This window comes from Poecilia reticulata, chromosome 11 (assembly GCF_904066995.2).
Source record: "Poecilia reticulata chromosome 11, P_reticulata-male-v2, whole genome shotgun sequence".
In the NCBI taxonomy this organism is placed as follows: Eukaryota; Metazoa; Chordata; class Actinopteri; order Cyprinodontiformes; family Poeciliidae; genus Poecilia; species Poecilia reticulata.
This window is the reverse complement of record NC_088840.1, coordinates 10,952,597-10,973,359: the sequence shown is the minus strand read 5'-3', so window position 1 is coordinate 10,973,359 and position 20,763 is coordinate 10,952,597. Positions and strand designations below refer to the sequence as shown.

The 20,763-nt window shown below is 38.5% G+C and overlaps 1 protein-coding gene across 1 annotated transcript; it reads left to right on the top strand.

Annotated features, from left to right (window-relative positions):
- Positions 1-1,045: 1,045 nt before the first annotated feature.
- LOC103472233 (tubby-related protein 3) lies at positions 1,046-7,622 on the top strand. The gene is made up of 12 exons (XM_008421705.3): positions 1,046-2,193; positions 3,073-3,232; positions 3,748-3,978; positions 4,113-4,241; positions 4,361-4,513; positions 4,601-4,767; positions 4,868-5,029; positions 5,144-5,256; positions 6,378-6,492; positions 6,600-6,698; positions 6,805-6,976; positions 7,066-7,622. The coding sequence occupies exons 1-12, from the start codon at positions 2,152-2,154 to the stop codon at positions 7,197-7,199; spliced, it is 1,677 nt and encodes a 558-aa protein (XP_008419927.2). The 5' UTR covers positions 1,046-2,151; the 3' UTR covers positions 7,200-7,622.
- The last annotated feature ends 13,141 nt before the right edge of the window (positions 7,623-20,763 follow it).

Below are 20,763 nucleotides of genomic sequence, written 5' to 3'. Positions count from 1 at the left end.
TTGTCATCTGCCACTTTCTCATGCAGCATCTTCTCTGAGATTATTGAAGGCACGTCTAAGGATTTTTTTAGCCTTTTGTTTTTTTTTTTAGTTATGTCAACATTGTACAAAGATTGGTTCACACTCTTTACACTAAATCATTCAGGAACAAGACAATCCCATCTAACTCAAATGATAAATCAATGTTGTGTCTACAAACAACAGACATATTTTGTAACTGTACGTTTAGCAAAAACAGTATAACAATGACAAATTATAATTTGGTCAAACTGACTTAGGGATTAAACTCCTGGTTCTTGTGTTTGGTGTTTACCCAGTTTATTGCTGGGCATTGCTTTAAGTTACTTTTCTTGTGCATACATCTTACATCTATCTTTTTTTTTGTCTCGTTTTACTTTTAAGAATTTTCTTCATGAAAATCAAAGCGATTAACAGGTCCAGGAGCTTCTAGCTACGCAAAAATGTTCATTTTATTCCTTTATAGTGCAATCGCACTATACAGCACAAAGACACAAGAGACAAACGTACACACATACATGCACTCACACTTCTAGGGTAATCTAGAGTAACCAGTTAATCTACTATGTAAGTACGTTTTTGGACAGTATGAGAAAACTGGAGCACTCTGAGAAAACGTTCACTCATAATAGAAGAATAGTCCAAATGTATGAAGTTATAGTAAATAGATAGATAGAGAGAGAGAGAGAGAGAGAGAGAGAGAGAGAGAATTGGGCCCAAAAAACAGGCTTGTGCCACCACACACATGTGAGATCAGCATGATCTGACATGATGAAGCTTACATGGACACTGAAATTTCTATTTGTAAAGTAAAAGCTAAACCAATCTAAAACTGTCCCAAACTTCCCCATAGGAAACATGCAAAAAGCTGGTCAGCAATTGTTGATTTTTCTCATGAGTTGTTGAGAAGCATTGCAACAAACACTTAACCCGTAAAAGGCGAGGTACCTCAACTTAACAAAACAAAAAAAAGCATAATTTAACTAACTTTACAACAGTATCTACTTGTTTATTCAGTGAAGTCTGGTCAGGGTGTTGTACATAGTCCACACATGCAGTCTGTGAAGACAAACGAGTCTACATCTAGTCGTTTGAAACTACCCACTTTTTGTGTTGACAGCATAAACTATGAATTTACACTAGAAATAATAGAAGTCACACAGGTGAAAATGTGGGTTATAAGAAGCCGCCTGCCGCCTTTGTCTTTAAGTTTTCTTTTTTTGATGGAAGACACTGGATGGGTGCATCTGTCTTTTATGTGGGACCTTTCTGAGAGATGTCAACTGCTCAAGTGGATTTTATAGGTTTGCTAATCCTGTTTCGGGCTCATGAATATGCATATTCTTAAAATAAAGAATGTTAAAAAATAAATAAAAGAAATCCTAGCAGATTTTCTGTGCAGCTCTCTATCCCAGTAGTATGTTGATTGTATGTGGCAACGGGATAAATCTGTCCCGCTGTGCCAGTAACAGCCAGGTTATCTCTTTTCCATTTGTTTTTGGAAACTTTACACCAGTGCTTCTCAACCCTGGTCCTCACGCCCCCCTGCTCTGCATGTTTTAGATGTACCTCTATTCCAGAACAGCTGATTCAAATGATTGCATGACCGTCATGTACAGCAGAAGCCTGTTAATCACCAAAATATTCAATCCAGGTGTGTGGCAGAAGGGAAACACCTAAAACATGCAGGGCAGGGGGGCCTGATGACCGGAATTGAAAAACACTGCTTTACACAAAGATTAAGCAAGTCAGACTGCTGGCTGGAAAAAGACTATCAGCAGCAGCACACCGCCGTACAGTTTGGTCTCTCGGGTTTCACCAGGACCAACAGGCCATAAAATCTTCCTAAAAACAGCCATGTGAAGCTTGCTCGTGTTCAAGTAGAAGCTGTGCACTGTGCTCTAAGAACATTATCCCCCTTTAATCCACTTTGCCTTCTGCTGCGTGCAGGTGGACAGACGGCCAGATGGAGCTGGGTGGCACAAACACCAGCTTCCACGCTTAATTGCAACAAACTATTTATCTCGGAGACAAAGTCAACTAATTCACTAAGAGTTGACCGTGCATTTCATCTTTTTGTTGCCGTATACTCCTTTTCACACACTGTGATTAGGTGCGAATCTTTGCTCTGCTATGGAGGACCCGGACATAAGGCAGCAGAAGCTGGACAACCAGGTAAACACCGGCTGATTATTTATGCTCCTCAGAGAAACAGTAAACAGGCCGAAGCTGTGATTGGCTGCACTAACATAACTCCTTATTTTGTTTTTCTAGGGTGATTTTGTTCGAGATTTAGAGAAATTGAGAAGCTCTGATCATATTGTGTTTTTCTTGATGTTATCTTTGTATTTTCTCTGTATGGAAGGACTTTGCGTTTGTCATTTGAACTTAATATTCCTGTGGGATCATTAAATTGTGTTTTATTGAAACGTATAACTTTACAGTTAATTAAGATTTAATCTCTCGAGACTAGTGTCATTGGGTCATGGGTGTACGAGCCACCTGCTGCTTAGGCATCTGATCAAGGTTTACTTGTTCTCCAAAGCACGATGGCGTCTTTGAAGAACATAATAAATAAATAAAATAAATAAATTTAAAATTCAGTTTTGTTGTTTAATGCTGCATTTGTTCTTCATAGAAAATGACTATAATGGGTGTTGAAAACAATAATTAATTTTACAGGTAAACTTATATATCGATATTCCCCCTGATAATACACACCCACCAAATATTGGTGGGTATTATCCATCCATCCATCCATCAGCTATTCTCAAGTTTTATAGCATGTCCTTAAAAAATATTCAAACCAATTAAATGATATTGCACATGATATGTCTTTGTAAACTTCTGACTGGTTCGACATTGTGGTATCCACATTGTATTGTATGTAGTAAATTTAAAAACAATTTGTGCACTTCCGCACTCTAACGTCAATGTTGGTTGACGTTACATTGTAAATGCATAATTTTCTTCTTCTTTTTTTTTTTTTGTTATTCAAAGGCAAAGAAAATTTGTCCATTATTTTCAATCACTCGTTTGGCATTTTGATCTTAGCGAGCTCTTTTGATGAAGAAGCAGCAGAAGAAGAGGGCAGACACTCAGATGGTGGTGGCCAATAGAGACGCTCGCCAAAAGAATCGAAAGCACAAGACGGTCAACTCAGAAGAGATGCCTCTGTTGATCTCTCAGTCCCTGAGCAGCACGTCTCTGAGTGGTCAGTATTTGAACAGGGTCATATTGTTTGCAAACAACAATCCACTCGTCATCGTTTCCAGGGGTGTAATTTATGAATTTTACAAACAAGAAAAACGTGAAAGTTCAAATTTATTGTGGGTTTTGTCACATCTGTTGGTTGCCTGCTGCTGGGAGAATAGGTTATGCGCTTTTATACTGATCTTGTAATGAATAAAGTAACCTAACAGTAAGTTTGTGAAATGATAATCACCTCAGCCCTACAGATGATGTATAAACAATCTGTAAATGTCCTCTCCATGCCAGGAAATTAACTAATTTAGACGAGCTTTATAATTTACCAGCTACCAAAAAGACTGATCATAATTTGAGGCAGAATTAAGCCAGTGGCTTTTGATGCTTATAAAAAACAATCTGTTTCTCTGAAACTTACTAAAGAGTATTCATCCAAATATTAGTAAAGGGTGCATGCATATATTTGAGCCAGTAATGATCATTGCATCGACACTGTGTGCTGTTGATGTTTGTTTCCTGGAGATCAAGTAGAACATGCCCATGACAACCCCCTGGACGAGATCACACTGGGCGAGGGTGACTTGAACGCGACCTCAGAACCGGACGAAATGCCTCCAGAGAAGCCCGTCACTCCCAAAACGATGGACTTAGAGGTTGACCGAGAGCCTGAGGTAAATGGTAAAGAAGAGAACGTAGCCCCCGAGGAGGTAAAAAAGACCAAAAAGAAAGATGTGAAAAAAGACAAAACCAAACGTAAGACTTTTTTCTTTTTTTTTTTTTTTTTTTTTACTGAGACTGTACAAAGTTGAGGTTGTATGCATTTTTATTAAAATCTTAGACACATTTGCCACATTTAATCCTTTATCAGAAGCTTTCTGGTTCTTTAGGAGTGGAAGAGACCGAAGAGGAACTGGAAAAGGAGAAAGAAAAAGAGAAGAAAGAGGAAAAGGCAAAGAAAAAAGACAAAGTGAAGGAATCTGTAGACACGCAGAAGAAGAGCAAACAACAACGTAAAAGTAATGTTGAGAAACGAGAGCTTTTATGCTATCCGTTCTGTGACCATACCCCTTTAAGTCAAGCTTTTGTGTCATCCTGCTGGGTTTATTTAAGATGTAAGCAAACATTTCTTTTGCAGAGAAGCATTTGCAGGAGGATTCAGCCCTTGAGACCAAACCAGAGGTGAAGGATGAAACTCTAAAGGATAAACGCAACGAGAGCAACAAAGACGAAGAAGATCCTCGGGAGCCCGAGACTCCTTCGCCCATGAAGAAGAAAACTCTGGATACGTGTGAGTGATTACGTGATCTAATTTGCTGTGCAATCTGCAGCTACGTTGAGCTAATAAAGACGAGTTTTTCCACATTATAATTCGCAGCCAGGTGTCAAATAAGCGACGAGAGCAAAGATGAGGAAATCCAAGAAGAATCTGAGCAGAAGAAGGAGAAAAAGTCAAAGAAAGCAGAGAAAACTCCGTCCACTCTGGCGTCGTACAACTCCAACTGTAGAGAGACGTCGTCCTCAGGCAGTGAACATAACGAAAGGGTCAGGCTTTCAAAGTATTTTTTAAAGTGAATATTGAGGGGAAATGCGCAGTGAAAAAAAAAAAACATTATCTGTGGAATTAAATTACGTCCTATTTCAGGTGACTTCTCCGATGTCCGTGGAGGACCTTGAGAATTTTGCCCTCCGTCCCGCTCCAAGAGACGTGACCATCCAGTGCAGGGTCACCAGGGACCGGAGAGGCATGGAGAAGGGCATCTACCCAACTTACTACCTCCACATGGAGAAAGAGGACGGCAAGAGGGTGAACATTTTTCCTTGTGAAAATCTTTCTCAAAAAATGCAAATAAAGTGAATTGAATTGCATTTAACTTTAGAAACAGACTGTAATCTATTGCTCTACTGTTTCACCTTAAAGGTGTTTCTGATGGCGGGCAGAAAACGAAAAAAGTGCAAAACATCGAACTATCTCATCTCCATCGACCCGACAAATCTAACCAGAGATACAAACTGCTACATTGGAAAACTAAGGTGCAGTCTAACGTTTTCTGCTTATTGTAAGGAAGGTTTTCCTCAAATCATATTGAAAGTTGGAGCTATTTCATCACCTCAGCTTTGCATGATTACGCAAAAACTATGCCTTTTACTACCGACAAGCAACTTTGAGTTATTGTATGATAGTAAAAAGAAAGCACACCCTCTCGTAAGGGATAAATTACTTTGTCTGCACCAGGTTTGCATAATCTAAGTGTGCAAAGCACATACCACAGATTCCAGTTTTGAGCGGTGTACCTCAAGTATTCTGGACACTTACAAAATACTGTGTAAAATCCTGACGTTTACAGAAGATGAAGGATTTCATATTAAATGTACCGTTGAGGTGAAGGATGAACTTACTTAGTGCATCTGTCTTTAACTGTTTCTTTCCTCAACAAAGCAATTGAAAACCAATGATGGCTTTTACCCTGTGTAGTGTTTACCGTAGAAAGTACTCCTGCTTTGGTGCTTTATTGTGTCGCTATGTCTATTTCCTTGATGAAACTGAAACTAAACAATTGCTGCAATTATCTCTCTTCACGTCTTTGTTCTATAAAAGCAACACTTGGGTCGGTGTGTCTGTGTTTAGCTGTATTTAATTCCTGCTATTTAACGGCGTCTTCACGATGAAGTAGCTGCTTGTGAACTGGACATGTGCCTTGAGAATTGCCTCAAAATGACATTGGTAGACAAATAAATAAACTGAGTTAAACAGGAAATCCATGACTTTAGTTTTTCCTCTTGGTCTTTTTTTTTTCCCTCAGAGTCATGGTTCTTCTTTCGTCCATTCTTAAATGACCAAAAATATATTTGATTTGTTCTTTAAGCAAAAGAACAAATGGCAATGTCACGATACCACAAAAGTTATTGATATTTTACAATTTTAAAGACATGCAATGTGCAACCTATTTATTGTTAAATCCATTTGGTTACGTTACTACAAACAAATAAAACATGACACAAATGTCCAAAATCCCAAATCTAGTGCTCCATAGTCCTCAAACTCAATGGCGACACTCTTTTACAATGTCGATCTTTTAAATTTGAAACCTCAGTGTTCTTTTGCACACATGTTGTGGTATTACTTTTAAGAGTTTAACTCTCATTTGCTTCAGGTCCAATGTTCTGGGAACAAAGTTTACGGTCTATGATGGAGGTGAAAACCCAGAGAAAAAACCTTTCATTAAAGAGAGTGAGTCAGTGCGGCAAGAACTGGCAGCCATATGCTATGTGAGTCCCAAACATACATACACACAGACACACACACACACACACACTGCCTCGCACAACATAACGAGTGGCAAAACCTAGAAGACACACAAATTATTCTTTTCCAGGAGACAAACGTTCTGGGTTTCAAGGGTCCGAGGAAAATGACAGTGATCATCCCTGGCATGCTGGAGAACGATGAAAGAGTGTCCATTTGCCCCAAAAACGTAAGTCTTTGTTTAAAAAAAAAAAGACAAATAATGTTTAGAATCGGTCATGAAGTTGGTTAAGAGTCAAATATTTCAGCCGAGGTGACACTCACGTTTATTTCAGGAGCTTGAGACACTGCTGGTGCGCCACTCGAATGGAAATACGGACAAGCTGGTCACTTTGGTGAACAAATCCCCAAGCTGGAATGAGCAGACTCAGTCATACGTGCTGAACTTCCACGGACGTGTAACGCAAGCCTCCGTGAAAAACTTCCAGATCATCCACCCAGACAACGGTAAAATAACCACATTTCTCTCAGGACTGACAAACCCGTTGATGTGTTTTGCCTGAGCTCTTCAAACGCCGTTTTTATGTCTCTTCCAGAGGATTACATTGTGATGCAATTTGGTCGTGTGGCAGAGGACGTTTTCTCCATGGATTATAGTTTTCCTATGTGTGCCCTTCAAGCCTTTGCCATCACTCTGTCATCCTTTGATGGCAAACTGGCATGTGAATGACCACACCCAAAGTGCTTAACAAGATGTGTAAACATCACAAAAAATGTACTAGTTAAAACTGAAGCTACACCCATTATTTAACGCGGGACCATGTTTGATTATATCTGCTACGCACACAACTTGAAACATACCACAAATGTGACAGAAGAGTTGTTTTATAAGTCCTGTGATGGTCTTTTTCTGTCTTTTTATTTTAATTGAGATACAAGGCAATATTACATAGCTTTCCTTTCGTACTTTCAAAATGTGTATGTGATTCGTGCAATTAAACTATTGTGCTATTTAATAAGAAATCTGAAATATTAAAAGAAAAGATTGAGTATTAAGATTTACCATTTATTTTTTTAAAAGCAGTAATATAACACACATTTGTTTGCCATAACCTCTGACTGTTTAATTTTATAATAAAGTTTGTGGTCTTTACATGTGCAGTTTTTTTTTTTGTTTGTTTTTTTTCAGGCAGAGAAGATCATCCTTTACACATGCAATCCCTCAGGATGTGGCACATAACGTCTTTTATTGTTTTCAGGGACAGGCGCAAAATGTCGTCTTCAATATTTCAGTTTGTCCAAATAATTTGGATCTTTATAGTTCATGAATCTCTAGGTGGCGGCCAAAACTTTCTGTATAAAATCAAGCTAAATTTAGACTTCGTGTAATTGCTAAATCTTGATGTTCAGAGTTGCTCTCCATTCAAATCTGCCTGATTTTGAGCTATTTAGCTAAGAATAAAGGGTACAAATGTCAGGTTTGACAAATGTAGAAACTCACTAAGTTTTTACCATTCAAACTTGGCAAGTTTGTCTGGTACAGACTAAACATACAATCAACTCAATTTATCAAGACAAAACAGAATCAACTCCACATTTTCTACTTTTCCCTCCTCCTGCACCAGGAAGGGGTGGAGCTTCCCCTGAGATGGGCGGACCTTGTAGCATCTGCGGTTCCTCCTGTGCATCATGTTATTGTCTTTCACTTCCCATGTTCTACATTACGTCAATGGACACTGATTAGCCAATGAGTTTGTCTGGTACAGATAAACACACTAAGCTAGTAACTAAAATATGGAAAATAAAAACAATGGAGAAAGTAATTGACTACTAAAAGAAAAAATTGTAAAAATACTACAATGCAAATAGAGCCAATAAAATAAAGCAGTAATATAACAGTGTGGTATGAATATGTATGCTTAACTTTGTATTATTTTGGTGAGGGCAAAATAACTCTACATTAAATAAGATTAGTTTAGACTAATTGATAAGTCTGGTATGTGGTCTAAGTAATCCTTGCCACAATGGATAAGACAAAACATTTTGAGAAAGAAATGTTTTATTTATTTTTCATTCAATTAGAAATCAGTAACCTTTTTGTTGAATCGATTCAGCACATTCTGCTGTTTATAGCAATATGAGAAATATTCTCTTGTCAGGGTGAGAAATGCAAGTGAGAAATTCTGAAATGCTGCAGATTGGCCTTTCAGGCATCTTCAAGTTTTGCCACAGCTTCTATTCACTGGCTCTTGTTGAAGACAGAATAGTGCCGGTTGTCCTTCTGGAGGAAGATAAAGGGCAGGGGTCCAAAGAGTCCACTGTGTAAGCTGTTGTTGGGCCGATGTCATTCTGGCCTTGGGCAACTGAAAGCGGCGTCTATGAAGCAGTCCCATTCTTTACGCCTTACATGCACAGACACAGGGCTAAAGACATACGCACAACTGCGGCAGCCAGTCACATTTTCTTGCACGTATATTACAGCAGAGTGCCGAAAAACTCTGAGATGTCCCACCTAATGAGAAAGAGCATTTGAACTTTTCCATATTTTGTCACATTACAATTAAATACAATTTAATTACAACGTAGCACATAATTGTGAAGATGTGGACGCTGCATAACACGATTCTGCCACTACCATGTTGCACCATGGCGACAGCTTCATGTGACGGGCGGTGTTTACTTTCAGTTTTCATCTCATCTGATCAAATCTCAAACATATTTGCTGTGTCCCAGAGATAGTTTGTGGCAAACATGAAATTCTCCTACTTTTTTTTTGTTTGTTTTTTTTCTTGCCCATCTCTCATAAAAAGAGAGCTGAGGTGTGATTCTTGAGTTACCATTTGCCTCTTGTTTCTTTCCAGTAGCTTATCTGGATAGCTACGTCTTTTTAGGTTTGGCGTATGATCCCACGTTTTCCGTTTTTGAGTGATTTTTGAGATGTTCAAAGTTCCTCGATCTTGTTTGTTCACTAGTGTTCTCTGAAAAAACTAGCTGTCATTGTTCTTCCACTTCACAATTAGGCGCTAGTTTGTGTTGATCACATGTAATTTACAAAATATACATTAAAGTCAGGGGTTTTAATATGACAGAAGGTGAAAAATGGAAAGAATTAGTACTACTTTTGCAAGGCAGAGTGGCTCTTGAAGTCATGGCCTGATTCTATGGAAGCAGACAAACCCTACCAGCAAATAACACCGTTTTCCATTTCCTAGGGGGTCTTTGCGCCACCCGTTGTCTGATCCAGTCTCAAGACATGGGGTACAGAGGTGTAATTTTCAGCTTTCCTTACAGATTTAGGACTTCCCTTTCAGAAACACACACACATACAAGAACTTACATACACAGGCTTCTCATGTTGGTCACTTTCTGTCTTGCCAAACCAGTTCTGTAAAAAAAAAGGATAGCAAGAAAGTAGATCTTTGCAGCTTTGTTTCTGAGCCCTAACCTACAGCAGCAACTCCTCAGAATTACATACCATGAGACACACACAGATACAAACACACACCCTTCTTCACACGTACCACCTACTGGTAGTGAAAAAAAAAGAGGACTGTGCTAACCTCACCATTTGTGTTCTGTGACAGTGTGTGTGTGTGTGTTTGTGCATGTGTGAGCGATTGTCTCCGTCTTCTTTATCTCACTCTCCCCATGCCTCTTCCCCCCTTCTCCTGTCCTCCTCCTCTCAGATCCTTCTTCCTCTCCATGATTTCACAGACCTCCACTTACTCCATTGTGCGGAGAAACAAAAAAAGAAGAAGCGGGAGAATAAAGAAACACAATCGCCTTGTCCTCTCTCTCGTCTTAATAAGCAGCTCCAAGTTTGATAATTACACGTTCAGCGCGCCGCATGAGTTTCTATGCAGTGTTCACATCAGGGAGAGAGCCATTGACTCCGCTGTTGAGGGGAGCCACTATTAGGAATGACTGACAACTGTCCCCCCCACCCCACCCACCACCACCACCACCACCACTCCTAACTCCCCTCCCTGTTTGGTCCGTGGAGGCTGTAAAAGCGAGAACAGATCCGATCAGTTTCATCTTCCCGTCAGGGAACGTGTCCCTGAACGTCACCGTGTAAGTGCCGGAGCAGCCGGCAGACCACATAAGTTGCAAGGCCCCATAATCCATTCCATAACCCGTCGCCATGTGTTGCCGATTAACGGGGTTTCTGCGGAGCAAACGCAGAGGAGACGGCCAGGCTGAGGGTTTTCTTCCGTGGTGGAAGCCAATCTGTTTAGGATTAAGGGAATAACTGGTGTGGCTGACACCGGGGCATCCAGCAAGAAGAAACGGAGATGAAGAGAGAGAGACAGAGAGAGAGGGGTGGGGGGGGGAAGGAAGAAGTATCTCGAATGTGATGACAGGGAGTTGATTGTGTTTTGGCAAAAGGTCTGGTTGCTGGTGATGCTTGGAGTCCGTTCCTATTGATTGTCTTGGGAGTCTGTTGCTCCGGCGTATGGAAAGGATCTTCTTCTCTCCGAATGAAAACCGACCCTTTGAAGTCCAACTTTTCCCAATCGTTGCAACTTCCGTTCATTCGTACACGTGAATTGCCAGGAGTTTATGCGTTTCATCTTATCTCAGATCAGCGAAAATAAAGGCAACGCTGTTCTCCCCGTGTCTCCAGCCTGTTTGATGCAGAGACACACCTTATCTGTCTCCACGGCACAGAGAGGCCTTCTTTTGTGAACCAGCGGCTCACTCACCCATTATGATGGCAATCTCGGATGATTAAAGACCCGTGGAAGAAACTGGGCTACCTGTTGCTATGATGTCATGTCTGGTCTAGAGCAACTGCAATAATTAAGATTTAGGGCCACTGGAGCTGTTTGTGGAAAAATATCAATTAGTTGCTGGCTACAGGGAGGCAGTTTATGTTTTGGATGTGAAGTTTGGTTTTTTACTGATCATTAAGGAGTACGTGTGGGTGCAAATGCTGACGCTTTTCAGTTGTTAATGTATAAGAAACAGCTGTTTCTTGAAACAGCCCTTGTATTAAGACTTTAAGAAGCCAATTACAAGTCTTGGTCTGACTTTTGATTTCTCACTACATGGCCATAATAATCAAACCACAGAGTCTGACAGTGAAGTTGTGTGAAGTCTGAATTTATTTAGCATTATTGGGATTTTATGTGATAGACTGTGACTAAGTAGTGCTTATTAGAAGGAAACTCTACTTGGCTTGCAAATTGTGGTTACGAAATAAAGTCTGAAAAATGTGACCTGCATTTGTTCACAGTCCCTCTAAATAAACGCTAAAACTGTACATCATCCTGAACAGTATGGTGGAACACGGTGGAAGTCACATCATGCTGTGGGAAGCTTTTCTTAAACAAGGAAAGGGAAGCTAGTCAGATGTTATGAGAATATAGGTAGAACGAAATAGGAAGTTACCCTGGAAGAAATTTGTTAGAGGCTACAAAAGACTAAACAGCAACACTAACCAGCCAGTGAATAGTTCAGATGAAGACATAGTTATGGGTCAGAGTGGCACAGTTGAAGTTCAAACTTTTATCCAATTATGAAAATATCTGGTATGAAAATGCCATGGCAAAAAAATCAAATAAAAAGAAACTGACTGAATTTGAAGCTATTTAGCAAAGAAAAATAATCCAAAATATTACTTTCTGAAATTGAAAAGCTGGTAAAGTCCTTAAAACACCTGTCAAACTCATTGCTTAATGGGACCTGTAGACTCTAGAGACCCCTATAGACCTTCAAGATAACAGTGATGTGCCCAAGTATTAGTTTATCAATCAAACCAAACAGTTTTTATTGGTTTAATGCTAAATTACAACAACGTCAAAAGATGTTCAACATTATTTAATTAATAAGTGTTCATCCAATGCGGACACAGCTATTTATTAATTTATTCAGTTTGAAAAAGGGTAATTTTGTCAGTACATTCTGCCAAAACTGGCCAGTTGGTGAGGCAAGACATGGTAATGAATCTGACATCCTTATGTGATGGCAGCAAAAGATCGTTTTAAAAAGTATGGACTCAGCTGTGCCGAATAAATATGCACGCCACACTTTTCAGGTGTTTAATTTAAAAAGAAAAACTTGATAACTATCCACTACTTTCATTGGTTTATCGTACCAATAAAATTCTTCAAAGTTTGTTATTGCAACGTTGCAAATATGGAAAACGTCAAGGGGCATGAACACTTTTGCAGGACACTGTAATTCTATGCTATTTTCTACATTTGCTAAATTTAAGTTAAACCCAGTTGCTACATTCCTTAAAACATATTCACTCTGTATTTTAAGACTTAATGTATGGCCGCACCAAAGCATTGCAGCGTGAGCTGGTCTTGCATTCCAACTTAGCTCTCAACATTTTAGCATTATAGACCACAACTTTAGTGTTCAGTACAATGCTTTACTCAGCAAAGCAAAGACAAACTGCCTGGTCAAAAAAAAAAAAAAAATCTGTGCAACATTTAGCTCCTAAAGAGCCAAATACTTCTTTTATGAGTCATCCGGGACAAAAGCGGTGTTTGAAGAACAGTAAGCAGTCTGACCAATCAGATTTTTGACAAAGTGTGGAAATACAAATGTGGTCAAATCTGGCCATCTCTGTATTATATTGATGAGGAAAATGTGCATATAATGTGAGATCATAAACACCTACTCACTCTTTTCTCCAATGAGCCATTAAAAAAAGCACAATGTTTTAAAACCTAAAAAAAAAAAAAGATGGTTTGAGCTCGTACATAAAGTGTGACATTCAGTGCAGTCACATTTAAAATGTTATCAAGAGTCCACTTATATTTAACTCTACAAGTCGAGTTAAAGCAGCTTAAGCGAAGCTAAACTGATTTCCCAGTTTGCATGTTATTATATGTGTGTCACTGTATTAAAGAGCTGTCAATTTCTAAAGTTACTGCCTGCTGATCTTGTGCTTGGCACTAGCAGTCGCCAAAGCAGGTAGAAGGATGCAGAGAGAGCAAGGTGAGCCATCTATGATCCTACAATCAATATTCCTGCCTGTATTTGAAGCTTCCCATGCCTCCAGTGTGAGGATGGTCTACTGATAACGTCTACGTTCAGTCTGGAACATAACTCTAAACGTAAGTTTTTCCATATTCTTTGCTAGCTTATCAGTTAGCTTATTAGTTAGCAGTTAAAAGTTTCTTAAAGTAGCATGGAGTTAGCTTTAAAGTGACAGGAGATAAATCAAGCTTTTCTGACGCCACGCACACAGTATTGGTTTTTGATGGTTTCGCTCATGAGTCCACACAGAATTAGCATTTTATGAGCCTCCAGGCAATGTGCTACGGAAACAAATAAACGAATCTTGCGCAGCTTTTTAAAAATTGATGCCACAGATCCACGGTGAAAACGTTAGGACCTTCACACCATGCAGTTCTCTCTACTGTCCTCTCAACCATGAGGCCTGTGTGATGTAACGTTTCACCATCTGTACTCACCCACAGGGTTCTGCTGGTTCTTTCCATGGGCTTGTAGCCCAGAGTTTTTTACAGGAACACTCAAATTGAAAGGATGGCACCAAAAAGCAGAAAGAGAAAAGGTCTGATTGTGAGCAGAAGAAATAAAGCGACAAGGCTTGCTTTTAGGAATGAGAACGTTGGGTGATCTTCTGTTCTCACTGTTTGGATCATTTATCTCTCCTGTTGTCCTCATTTTCTGTGTATAGGGAAAACACATACAAATCTCGGTCATTTTGACTCGAGGACAATAGGAGGGTTAAGACAAGTAAAAATCGAATTAATTGCCACCAAGAGGCAGTAATGAAATCAATATATGTCTAAATGAAGCATGTTTGTTTAGAGTGAAAAACTATAAATATTGGGCTGTACTCATCTGTAAAATACGAGGGGTTTGCTATAACAGATGCTGAGTAGTAGTGACGAGTGTGAATATTGAGCCAGTGACAGCATATAAGAAGAAACACATCAATGATAAACACAGTTTCTGAAGTGGAAACTTCTTTTTTTTTTCAGAATGAACTTCACTTTTAAAAAAAAAAGGGAAAACAAACACATTGGACAAGAATAGAAACAGGACTTCTCACTATAAACTACTTAAAAAACAGAGAAATTAATTTTTTTTTAAAACCCACAATGACTGCGTGACTCTCCACACCTTCTTCTCTGTTTTTGCCTTTGATGTGTGGCGGCGGCACAGTGCCACATAGAGGCATGGCATAGTTACAGCGCTTTGCAAAGTCTCCAGCGTTTTAATGTGCACAAAGGCTTTTAAAGGAGCTATGTCATGTTTGCTGGGAACTATTAAAAATGACAAGTGGAAAGACTTTGCTAAAGTCTCGTGTGGAAAGAACACCAGCGATCTGTTTCTCATGCAATGACAGGAGGCGCCGAGACATTATGTCGGAAATAAGTTCTACTTTGCCCTTAATATGTGAACACCATGGGGGTATTTAATTATATTATAAATATAAAAGATTTCTGTTGCAAATAAAATAGATAGTCCACAGACGGGACTCTTTACTTTTTCCAGGTTTTTGATTGATTCTTCCATGCCCTCCGTTGCTAGTTTTTAACCAAGCAATGCCTTCAGTGTTTACATCCTCTAGTGTCAAACCTCATTAGAGCAGAATGGCTGGGGAAATTAAAGAAAATGTATATTTGTTTCATTCAACTCCTCATCAATCTCTACCAGTCAGTATCAATTTTTATTTAGCAGTTTTCTCCCTCTCTGTGCATTTCGTATTTTCTCGTTTTTTGGTGTCTTGGTCTGAATTAATCTGAGTAAGTCTTTCTCCAGTCTCCAGAGAGAGAGAGACTCATAAGGCAAATATACAGCCACGGTATGTCAGAAAATAAAATAGTGTGGCTCATGGAACTTTTTTTTTTTTACAAAATGCCAATATAGTAAAAAGACAAAACAAGGCTCATAGCCCGGTGATTCATGGGCATGCAACTTGGACAAAAAAACACCAGCAACTTTCCTCCTCTGTGGTGTTGTTTTTGGCTTCTGTTTAAACATATGTCATTGGGGAGTGAGTGCAAAGCCTGGTTAATTAAGAGTAGCTCAACACAAGCATAAAATTAAGGCCATATTTATTAGGCTGCATTTGTAGTAAGTGCATTTCAGAGCTGTAAAAATAATTTTGTATGACAAAATATATATATATATATATATATATATATATATATATATATATATATATATATATATATATATATATATATATATATATATATATATATATATATATATATATTCTGCAACCATTTAATGCGACTCTGGAGTTTGATGGGTTTTTTTTTTTTTTTTTTTTTTACGTAAATCCATTATAAGTTCTGCTCCTTTTATGCTCTCGCAGAAGATATATCCTTCCCCTTATGCTATTTATTTATCATAATCAACTGGACAGAGCCGTGCTTGTTTTGTGCTAATTGCTGGAAACGATTTTTTTTTTTATACCACAGGAGCAACACAGTAACTCACCAGAAAGCATATGTTACCGTGTAATAATTTATCTGGCACATTTTTAGCTGGTTGTGTTGAAGCCCTTTTTTTTTAAAGTTTGCAGTGAAAGCTAATAAATCTCAGAGGCAGTGCGAATTGCTGCTACAGTAACCTTTATTGTGATGAAAGCCAGTTTCACTCTGTAGGTGTTGATGGATACTGAATGTATGTTGAAAGCATATATTTTATTATTTTAATTTCGGACTGGTAATAGTTGATCTCAGCTTGTAAGTGCACTGTTAATCCGACGCCCTGTCTACGCAGACACATGTATGCATTTTGTAAAACAAGAAAATGTCTGCTGTGTTCTCTCATGGCCAGCACAATTTAAATCTCCCAGGATTCTTTGCAAAGCATAAAATGTGTAAATTGGATATCTGGAGACTTTTGTGGGGAAATGAGGGCAAAACTTATAATGTTCCAGTTCAACGTTTTTCAGTCATTCAGGTGTTTTTTTTTTTTTTCTGTTTCAGCACACTTGACTTTAACTGATGGCTGATGAGGCTTTTTGCTGAACTGCAATAATCTAAATCAGGTGTTTCAAAGTTGGGGAAACATCTAAAACATGTGCTGCACTGTCCCTTTAGGACCACAGTTGGGAAACACCTGTTCTAGTTGCAAATAAATAAAAGCAACTTTAAACAAATGGGTTTTTAGTCCTGATTCCTCTGTGTTTCAGCATTTTTTTTTTTTTTAGTTTTCTGGAAGTTTATTCCAAATTAGAGAATCATACAGAAGCTGAATGCTGTTTCTACATATTTAGTTCTGATTCTGCAAAGTAGATTAGAAAAGCAGAAGACTGGTGTGGAGGGTTGACACAGTGATCATTTATAAGCATATACAAGTATTTGAAAGGCCATTCTCTGACCTACAGGGAACCAGAGGAAGGACTTTAGAACTGGAGTGATCTCTTCCTTGTTTTTAGTGACAGCATGAGTTGTGTACCCCGCATGTGATTTTTGTCTGCCCTGATAAAAAAAAGTTACCTGTTGACACAAAGAAGTCCCTGTTCTTGAACCAAAGACTCGAACCAGCCAAGAGCTGCACCAGAGATTTCCACCCAGTGCTCCAGCCGCTGTAATAATCCCAGTAGTCTGGTTCTTTGACAGTCTGCATTTATGTGAATGTCGGCGAATGCTTTGCGTTGTTCTGTGCTGATCACAGAAATCGGACTGGAAGACATCAAAGTGGTCGGTCGTCGTTAAGAAGCTATTCAACCGTTGAACCTCAGCTTCTCCAATAACCTTGCAAATGAATGGACGATTGGAGATCGGCCTGTCATTTTCCAATAGCAACATGTCCAGATTGTACTTTTTTTTTTTTGTAGTGGTTTGATAACTGCTGTTTTTTAAAGCCTGGAGGCAAACACCTGACAGGACGGATGAGCTTCCTATTTGAATCAGATCAGAGGCTAGGATAGGCACGACTTTCTTAAACAAAACCGTGGGTAAGACAGCAAGACATTGCAATGAAAAGTACTTTTCATTAGTGCAATAAAGTTGTTAAACTTGACACATAAAGATTGTTACTTCTTATTTTGGTTATGGTTTCTTTCCCGTCCAGTTCAGCCAGCTTGTTTGTCATTGTAAAACAAAGTTGTTGGTTTTGTTTTGTTGTTTTTTTTCTCTGTGCTGCACTAATCTTCCCACTGAACAGACACAGTGATTGTCCAAATTACATAGAAGATGCACTATGTAATATCTGTTCCCACAAAGGCAGCTCCATTAATAGACACTTGCTCACTTGATAAACACCCTCCACAACATCTGCATCTGCAATTGTGAGGTTGGAGTGGACGTAGTTTGTGCTAGGAAGTCAGAATTTCCAAAAATCCAGTCAGAAAAATAAGATGAAAACTTATTTTCATACAAACACGTTGTAGAGTTGCACAGTTTTTGGAAGTGTGTCCATAATCTTGACTGTTTGCACGTTTTGTTAATTCTGTAACATTTGTGGTGTGTGTTGCATGGGAAAGTCGTAGAGCTCACGTGGTGGAACTTTCCCTACCTGTGTTTAATCCATCTGTCCACCTTCCACGCCCCGCTGACCCCCCCTACAGACACACTCACACCCATTTGCAGCAGCCTAAGGTCTGATCATTGACCAAGAATTGAGACTTTAGTAACAGATATTTATAACATGTTTTATTATTTTATTAATTCATCACTGAAGGTACCACTGCAGTGTTGTTATGTTCTAGAAACATAGTGACAAATGAAATATTATATGTTATTATTCTAGTTCCCTTTGGTCAAAATCTGTAAGTTCAAAGCTGTAAATGGTGCACCTTAAATCAGAAGCAGGTTTGCTGGCCTAGGGAGTAACCTAACAAGGAAATTAGCTCCAAATGGTGCAGAAAAGGAGGAAAACCAATCGGCTTGCTAGTTGTCGGATAAAAGCCAGCTAAGGTGTCTGGCGCTAAACTTAAAAATTTGGGTCTTCCTGAAAATCTAAAGCAGAAATTTGTTTATAAATGATTCATTTGTCAGGGCATAGTTTAGCACGGTTTTAAGTATCTCAATGTAACATGCAGCTCAAAAGGTAAGGTTCATTACATGTGTTTAATGTTTACTGAACTTTGTGTTTTGATTGAAAGACTGAAAGTTATTTTGTTAGACCCAGCTACCTTTTTGGGTTTTTGCATGGGTTTATGCGAAAACTCTCTCCAGATTCTCTTAAGCACACAGATTTTTCTTTTTCCTGTTTCGATAAATTAACCTAAGACACATGACATTATAAAGAAAAAAAAACTTATTACTGAGAAAACAGAGATGATCCCACTTTTACCGCCTTTTACACCAATGTAACAGTTTCTGCAAAGTTTGAGTCGGGGCGGTTTGCTCTTTTAAGTGTCCCCCACGAAGTTTTTCTTGTTTCATAGACCATGCAGTGATCAGCACAGAGTTATTTTAATTGACTTAGAAATAAGTAATTTTCCCCTTGCGCATGCAAAAATGTGATTATGTTTAGAGCAGCATGAGCCCGCAACGAAATTAAAAATAGCTCCGCTGCACTATTTAAAATTCACAACTACGTCTGAGTTTTTGAGCCACCGTTCGTCGCTTCTTGCCATTTTCTCTTCCGCTTTTATATTATACGCCTCCTATAGCTTTGGCAATTTAGCATTAATAATCTCGTGATGTCGACTCGCTAGACTGGAGAAATATTTTAGAAAAAAAAAACACACAAGCCAAGCGCCAAAAGTAATAGGAAGTTAGTGAAATGGAAAACACAATATGTGATGACAAGACGCGTTAATTTAAAGAGAAAAATCAATCTTGTCACGCTCCTTAAAACGTCAACCGTTTGTTTCACAGCAACGGACTTGAGCCTCGCGGGTGTCTGAGGAGCCTCGACGTTCGTAGGGCAGCCGAACCAAGACCGAGGTCTTTGGCGGTTCTCACATGTGTCGCCGTGACCACTGAGCATTAAGTTTCTAAGACTTATCTTGATTGCGAATTCATAAATGAATGTGCAACATAATCAGCAGAGCAAAGCGGAAAAGTGAAAAGATTGTGGTAAACACTGTACACGTCTGAAATTATTAATCTCTTGCACAAAGGTGTGCTGATTGATGCCATCAGCCAAACCCCTCCTCCGTCATAGGTGTGTTTGGCTAAATCAGTCTTTTCATCCAAGTTTATGTAAAAAAATGAAAGAAAAAAAAAATCTATATTTTCTAAGAAGATTTTCCTCAATTCTCTTTAAATCAACTAAAACTAACTTATCTACGTCAGGAGAGAATATCTGACATTCACAGTGGTGCTAATTTTCTGTATGTTCTCTCTGTTTAGATCAGGTTGATTGCGTCATAGAACATCAGGTATTTATTTGTGAAATATTTGAGAATAAAATCAAATGAATGAACAAATTTGTTTGTGGGCCTCAATATGAAGCACTGGAATGTGAGACATTTGCAATGACTTCAAGCAATTTTTGTTGAAAGATTTGAAACATTTACATATTGGGTTTTAAGACTGTTAAAAGGACAATGTTTTATCCAAAAGACACTTTTTTCCTTCTGTTTTGTAAAAAAAAACCCTTGCCGTAGCCAGGTTCTGGTGTCGGTATACAAGATTTCTGACAAATTAGACTTTAAAATCTTCTACAATTTCTACCATAGTGCTCCTTTGGTTAAAGTATTTTTTTTAAGTGAGATTCCAGAGGAAGTCTGATCCAAGTTTTCCCATTACCGTTTGTGATTGCACATTTTGCCTTCACTTAAAAGAAATACAATTTTTTGCTGTTTGGAAATATTACTTGTTGCTGAAAAAAAAAGAAATCCCAAGGATCACTCTTGTTGAGATTAGACTATTTCATGTCAACATATCAGAACCCAAATATTGATAAATGATAAATGATAGTTGCCATTATTATAACAAATAATAATGGTCAATATCTTACTGCACTGTTTGATTGCTGGGATGAATAGGAATGTATATATGATTGAATCATATAAATTTTTTTGTAGAGTGCCTTGAGACAACATTTGTTATGAATTGGCGCTACATAAATAAAACTGAAAAGAAATTCTCTCATCATATTTTGGCAGCAGCGGGAATAACGGGTATTTTTACTGCAGGTCGTCATATGAGTACCTCAAACTGTCCCATGCCTTTTCTTCCCAAATACACCTAAGTGTCACAACAATTCCCTCAACTCAAGTTAAGCGACATGTTACACATTTATCCAAAATGCACGTTATTGTTTATAAAATGTTAATCTTGATTTCAGACATATTCCTCCTTTTTTTGCATTTTTATTTGCTCCTTTAATCAGTGAAGCTTTTACAAGACATACCTCAGTTGTCAAGAATAAATACCACTCTACAAACA